The following is a 6,995-nucleotide window of genomic DNA, read 5'->3' as shown; positions in this document are numbered from 1 at the left end:
AGCTAGCACATGTATATGAGTTGTATAGTAGGTGTAATACAAGTTGTGTAGCACATGTATACACATGTACTACATCATAGCTAGCACATGTATATGAGTTGTATAGTAGGTGTAATTAGGTGTATGACAACTAATAGATTAGGTGAATTAGTATTATAAATAGGCCTTGTAATCTTCTCTTCTAGATATGAAATATAGAACTTCTTTGGTTTCTAACATGGTATCAGAGCATTGAAGTTTTTTCATCAGTTTGTTGTTGGGAATTTTTTTTCCCCGTTCGAATTATTTTTGTTCAGAACAGTCTTTCGCTGCTTTGATTCTATTTCACTATTTTCGGCCATTTTTTGCCCCGACCGCTTCTTTACAGATTTTTCTACTCACTATTCCGACCAAAGTGGTACTGTCAGAATTTTTTTTTCCTGACAACTTTCATTTTCCAAGATCATTGTTCCGGCACTGTTCACTGTATTGTTCAAATATCACTGTTCACTATTCACTGCACTGTTCACTGTTCACTATTCACTGCACTGTTCACTGTTCACTGCACTGTTCTTGACTATTTGATTCTGCTATTATTCGGGTGCAAGATGACTGAAACGAAACCTATCGTTGATGTCATTCCGGTTATGTCCAAAATTACGGAGAATAAGTTCATGGGTTTCAATTACATGGATTGGAGTAAGACGATCCGTCTCTATTTGCGGAGCATCGACAAAGAGAACCACTTGGTTGATGATCCACCCAAGGATGAGACTAAATCAGTCTGGTTAAAGGAGGATGCAAAATTGTTTCTCCAAATCAAGAATTCGATGCACAGTGAGGTAAATGATCTAGTTTCTCATTGTGATTATGTGAAGGATCTAAGGGATTATTTAGATTTTTTGTACTCTAGCAAAGGAAACTTGTCTCGCATGTATGATATGTGCCAGACATTTTACCATCCATCCATGCAAGATCGCTCTCTCACCACTTACTTCTCAGAGTTTAAGAAGGTGTATGATGAGCTTAATGTTATATTGCCGTTTAGTCCAGATGTGAAGGTACAACAGGCTCAGCGTGAACAACTGGCGGTCATGAGTTTCCTTTCTGGTCTTTCTCCCGAATTTGAAGGGGCCAAATCGCAGATTTTATCTGGGACTGCTATCTCTTCCTTGAAAGAGGCCTTTACAAGAGTGTTGCGTACTGAAAAGTCTCATCCAGGTCCGACAGCCACGATCGATAGTGGTGCTCTGCTTAGCCGCGTCCAAAAGAATAGGAGTCATAGTAATCGCAATCGGAGTAGCGATAGTCGAGACCTAAAGCAAGGGGAAGTTGAATGTTTTTATTGTCATGAGCTCGGTCATACCATACGTTATTGTGTGAAGCTTCAGAATAAGAACAAAAGATCTCAGTATGCCAACATCGCCACTTCCGAGACTATTTCACCATCTCAGTCATCATCTCCTCCTATCAATACTATCCCCGAGTCAGGTAAAATCACTAAGTGTCTCCTCTCTTCGTCATCCAAATGGGTCATTTCTGGTGCCACAGATCATATGACAGGTAACTCTAAACTCTTTTCCACTTTTCAGTTACATACCCAATGTTCCACAGTTACTTTAGCTGATGGGTCTACCTCATATGTTTTAGGGTCTGGCACTGTTAACCCAACATCTTCTCTTTCCCTTAGTTCCGTCTTAAATTTGCCTGATTTTTCTTTCAATCTAATATCTGTCAGTAAACTTACTCGTACTCTAAGTTGTTGTGTCTCATTTTTTCCCAATTATTGTCTTTTTCAGGATCTTACGACGAAGCAGATTATTGGTAAAGGTTCTGAGTCTGGGGGTCTCTATGTTCTTGAATCACAAGTGCCGAAATCCATTTCTTGTTCAACTGTGTTGTCTCCCTTTGATGTACACTGTCGATTGGGACATCCATCCTTGTCTAGTTTGAAGAAGTTATATCCTCAGTTTCAGAGTATTTCCTCTTTAGATTGTGAGTCATGTCAGTTTGCTAAACACCATCGCCTTCCTAAAGTTTCTAGAATCAATAAACGGGTCGACTTACCTTTTGAGTTAGTTCACACCGATGTTTGGGGTCCATGTCCTATTATCTCTAAAACTGGTTTTAGATATTTTGTTACCTTTGTGGATGATTATTCTCGTGTTACTTGGTTATATTTAATGAAAAATCGTTCGGAGTTGTTTTCAATTTTTTGTGCTTTTTGTGCTGAAATAAAAACTCATTTTAATGTTTCCGTTCGTAATTTAAGGAGTGACAATGCAAAAGAATATTTTTCGAATTTGTTTAAAGATTATATGGCTACAAATGGTACTCTACATCAATCTTCTTGTGTTGACACCCCTTCTCAAAATGGGGTTGAGGAACGAAAAAATAGACATCTTCTTGAAGTAGGCCGAACACTCCTCTTTCAAATGAAAGTGCCAAAATGTTTTTGGGCTGATGTCGTCTCTATAGCTTGTTTTTTAATAAATCGTATGCCATCTTCTGTACTTCATGGTAATATTCCTTACAACATTCTTTTTTCCTCTAAGCCATTATTTCCTATTGAACCCAAAATATTTGGTTGTACTTGTTTTGTTCGTGATGTTCGTCCACAGGTAACTAAATTAGATCCAAAGGCCCTTAAGTGTGTGTTCTTAGGGTACTCACGTCTTCAGAAAGGTTATCGGTGTTATTCTCCAGATCTCAAAAGGTACTTAGTGTCTGCCGATGTCACATTCCATAAAAATTATCCGTTCTTTTCTTCATATGTTTATAACAGTCCTGAGGAAGAAGATGATACTTTGGTCTACACTGTCACACATCCAGTTAGTTCTCCAACACCTCTTCCTCAGTCACCCGTTTCCCTTGATCGACCATCCGAGCAGCCACCTGTTCTTCCTGTGTATACCAGGCGACAACAAACCTCAGAACCCGATCCTTTACCTACTTCTGCTTCGTCGGTAGATCCAACCTCCTGTGTTTCAGATCCTAGTTTGGATCTTCCTATTTCCATTCGCAAAGGTACACGACAATGTACTTATTCTATTTCTTCTTTTGTGTCTTATGACCATCTGTCTACTTCTTCTAGCTCGTTTATTATATCATTAGATTATGCTAGGATGACTAAAACTGTTCGTGAAGCATTGTCCCACCCAGGTTGGCATGATGCAATGATAGAAGAGATGATGACTTTAGATGAGAATGGTACTTGGGAGTTGGCCGATCTGCCCAATAACAAAAAGGCTATTGGGTGCAAGTGGGTATTTGCTGTTAAGTTTAACTCCGATGGGACAGTAGCTCGCCTTAAGGCACGCCTTGTTGCAAAAGGGTATGTACAAACCTATGGAGTCGACTATTTGGATACTTTTTCCCCGGTCGCCAAGTTAGCTTCTGTTCGATTATTCATTTCCATGGCAGCTAGTTATGATTGACCTCTGCATCAGCTTGATATAAAGAATGCTTTTCTACATGGAGATCTTCAGGAAGAAGTATATATGGAGCAACCACCTGGGTTTGTTGCTCAGGGGGAGTGTGGAAAGGTATGTCGTCTTCGAAAATCTCTTTATGGGCTGAAACAGAGTCCCCGTGCTTGGTTTGGCAGATTTAGTGAGGCTGTTCTAGAATATGGGATGAAGAAAAGCAATTGCGATCATACAGTGTTTTATAAAAAGTCTGATGATGGTATTCTTTTATTGGTAGTATATGTTGATGACATCGTTATTACTGGAAGTGATATTACAGGAATTTCAACTCTAAAGTCTTTCCTTCACACTCAATTTCAGACGAAAGATTTAGGGCAACTAAAGTATTTTTTGGGAGTTGAAGTTACACGGAGCAAGAAAGGCATCTTCTTGTCCCAAAGGAAATATACTCTTGATTTGTTAGCTGAAACTGGAAAGTTGGGATCTAAACCATGCAGGACGGGGTCTAGTATATAAGAATAATGAACACACTAACATTGAGTGTTTCACAGATGCAGATTGGGCAGGGTCAAAAGCCGATAAGAGATCCACGATAGGATATTGCGTTTTTGTTGGTGGAAACTTGATTTCGTGGAAGAGTAAGAAACAAAATGTCGTATCTCGATCTAGTGCGGAAGCAGAATACAGAGCTATGGCACAATCTGTGTGTGAGGATGTATGGGTACATCAACTATTAAGTGAAGTTGGCTTCCAAACTACATTGCCAGCAAAGTTGTGGTGTGATAATCAAGCTGCTCTTCATATCTCCTCTAATCCTGTATTTCACGAAAGGACTAAGCACACTGAAATAGATTGTCACTTTGTTCGTGAAAAGATTCAACAAAAGCTCATCTCTACAGGTCATGTTAGAACTGGAGATCAATTGGGAGACATTTTCACAAAAGCTTTGAATGGAGCTCGAGTTGAATATATCTGTAACAAGTTGGGCATGATCAATATATATGCTCCAACTTGAGGGGGAGTGTTGACATACAAGTTGTCTAGCACATGTATACACATGTACTACATCATAGCTAGCACATGTATATGAGTTGTATAGTAGGTGTAATACAAGTTGTGTAGCACATGTATACACATGTACTACATCATAGCTAGCACATGTATATGAGTTGTATAGTAGGTGTAATTAGGTGTATGACAACTAATAGATTAGGTGAATTAGTATTATAAATAGGCCTTGTAATCTTCTCTTCTAGATATGAAATATAGAACTTCTTTGGTTTCTAACATTTAGTAATACTGAATCGCGATTTTTAAGTGGAAAAAGGAAAGATAGAGACATTCCACTTGGCGGCTGTAAAAAGGTCGAGTCTCATTTACATCCGGACTGAACCAGTAACCTGAACTCTGCTGGAACTGGCTTCATTGTTCTTGATTGAGAGGTTGGCAATTTGGGCTTCAAGATCTCTGCTTTTGTTTCGACGATGTTTAGAGTGATTCTGCTGTTGTGGCTGCTGATGCTGTTGTTGTTGCATTTGTTGCCTCTGCATCTGATACAGAGTTTGTAACCTTGTAAGTTCCCTCTCCAACATCTCTTGCTCCACTGCATCATTAAAACATGCTCTTTAAGTTTTTCTATGGAACAATTATGTTGGCATTAAAAAGCATGCATGCAACATATATAACTCAATGCTGAGTAATAATAAGGTAACATGAAAGATACATACAATGTTTTATGAGCTGCTCTTGCGATAAGCTATCCAAACGCTGCCTCAGGGCTCTATTCTCCATGCTCAGTATAATATTTTGTTGGTCAAGAAATTCTAGCTCAGCAGAGAGCTCAGATCCTTCTGCCTGAAATCTCAGCACATAAAAATGTGTTACAATTCTTGTTTCTCCCTTTTTTTCCCTTCTTTGAAAGTAAATTTTTTGAGGGCAAGTGCTTATACAAAGTCAATGTCTTATAGTATTACTATTTTTTGATAGCTAAACAAAAAGACACATCAATGTTTCACATTACAAATATATATAACTTTCTAAACTCAGGATATAAAGGGCAGATATTGAACTAAGATAAAATCTATCAGACACTTACTTTTACCAAGTAAAATAAACAACAACAACATATTCGGTGAAATTCCATAAGTGGGGTCTGAGGAGGGTAGTATATACGCAGACTTTACCCCTACCTTTTGAAGGCAGAGAGCTTGTTTCCAATAGACCCTCGGCTTAAGAAAATAAGAATTTTGGTTGTTCAACTAAGTCAGTTATTAGGCCAATCCAAGAAATAGGGTTATTAGGCCAATCCAAGAAATAGGGCAATTTTGCAGTATGTACCTGCAAAGCTTGAACTGTTCTTTCAAGTTCAGCTATGTGCTGAAGTTTTCTGACACGTGATCGGTGAGCAGATTGCCTGCATAATTCAGATTTATATACAGCAGTGTGCTCTTTAAAACCTTACTGGAATGTTTGGCTTGTGTAATTCAGATTCAACTAGTAGTTGACATTGTAATGAAACCTTACTGTTTAGCACGTTTTGCATCAGCCTTGGACATGGAATGTTTGGCTTGTGTATTGTTCGATCTTTCACTAGATCCCTCTTTGTTTTGTGTACTTATGACCTCTCTGTTATGCTTCTCATTCAATTCCAGAGCAGCCTATATATGAAGAAGGATCCTCATTAGCTTCAGAAGTCATGTCTCGGTCGCGTATTTAGATATTAAAACAATTCTGTACAAGCTAAATTTTATCTTAATAGGGCATGCACACCTTAGCAGAAGTTGGCTTTGTGTCATAGGAAACTGATGAAGTTAAATGATCTTTGTAACTGACGTAGTTGATTGAAGATCCTCCTACATTTACATTGTTGTTAATTTCCCTTGTGTTTAACCTCTCTGCAGCTGCTCCTAGGTACGCAAAAGTGTCGCTAGCTGAACGACGATGACCTTTGTGTACAACTAGTGTTTCTGCAGGTTCATTCAAAAGGTCATCAAGCCAAGAAGGTTGCTCCTCTATAAGAAAGCTCTCCGAGTTACACCGATGATGGTGACTCGATCCCGATCCTGATCCCTCTGAAGTGGAGTCCATGATCAATTGCTTGTTTGAAAAGGAGAAGTTTTTCAAGCGTGATGATCCATTTGAACTTTCCATTTCTAAAGAAATTTCTGCAGGTGATAAATGTTCTAAGTGATTAATTAATAACTAACATAGAGCTTTACTATGAATACCTTTTAAATGGCATAAATAGAGCAACCTCTGAGGGGAGTCTTGGCGTAACTGGTAAAGTTGTTGCAATGTGACCAGAAGGTCAGGGGTTCGAGCCGTGGAAACAGCCTCTTGCAGAAATACATGTCTGCGCACAATAGACATTTGGTTGTCTGGCCCTTTCCCAGACCTTGTGCATAGCAGGAGCTTAGTGCATGAGACTGCCATTTTTTTAGAATAATCTTTGGTTTTCCCTTTTTGGACCAGAAATCTTAAAGGAAATAAAGACAACCCGATGCACAAAGCATTCCGCATTCACGCAAGATTCGGGGAAGGGCCGCACCTCTAGGGAGTGATGAAGACATCCTGCTCTAATGCAAGCAT

The 6,995-nt window shown here is 39.0% G+C and overlaps 1 protein-coding gene across 1 annotated transcript; it reads right to left on the bottom strand.

The window, feature by feature from the left end:
• Positions 1-4,616: 4,616 nt before the first annotated feature.
• Positions 4,617-6,591, bottom strand: LOC107817907 (uncharacterized protein At4g06598-like). The gene is made up of 5 exons (XM_075254487.1): positions 6,177-6,591; positions 5,931-6,064; positions 5,745-5,820; positions 5,135-5,261; positions 4,617-5,010 (listed from the first exon to the last, which is right to left on the bottom strand). The coding sequence occupies exons 1-5, from the start codon at positions 6,555-6,557 to the stop codon at positions 4,784-4,786; spliced, it is 945 nt and encodes a 314-aa protein (XP_075110588.1). The 5' UTR covers positions 6,558-6,591; the 3' UTR covers positions 4,617-4,783.
• Between the last annotated feature and the right edge of the window lie 404 nt (positions 6,592-6,995).

The sequence above is a fragment of the Nicotiana tabacum genome, chromosome 6 (assembly GCF_000715075.1).
Source record: "Nicotiana tabacum cultivar K326 chromosome 6, ASM71507v2, whole genome shotgun sequence".
Classification (NCBI taxonomy): domain Eukaryota; kingdom Viridiplantae; phylum Streptophyta; class Magnoliopsida; order Solanales; family Solanaceae; genus Nicotiana; species Nicotiana tabacum.
Note: the sequence above shows the minus strand (reverse complement) of the source record. Positions and strands in the feature narration are given on the sequence as shown.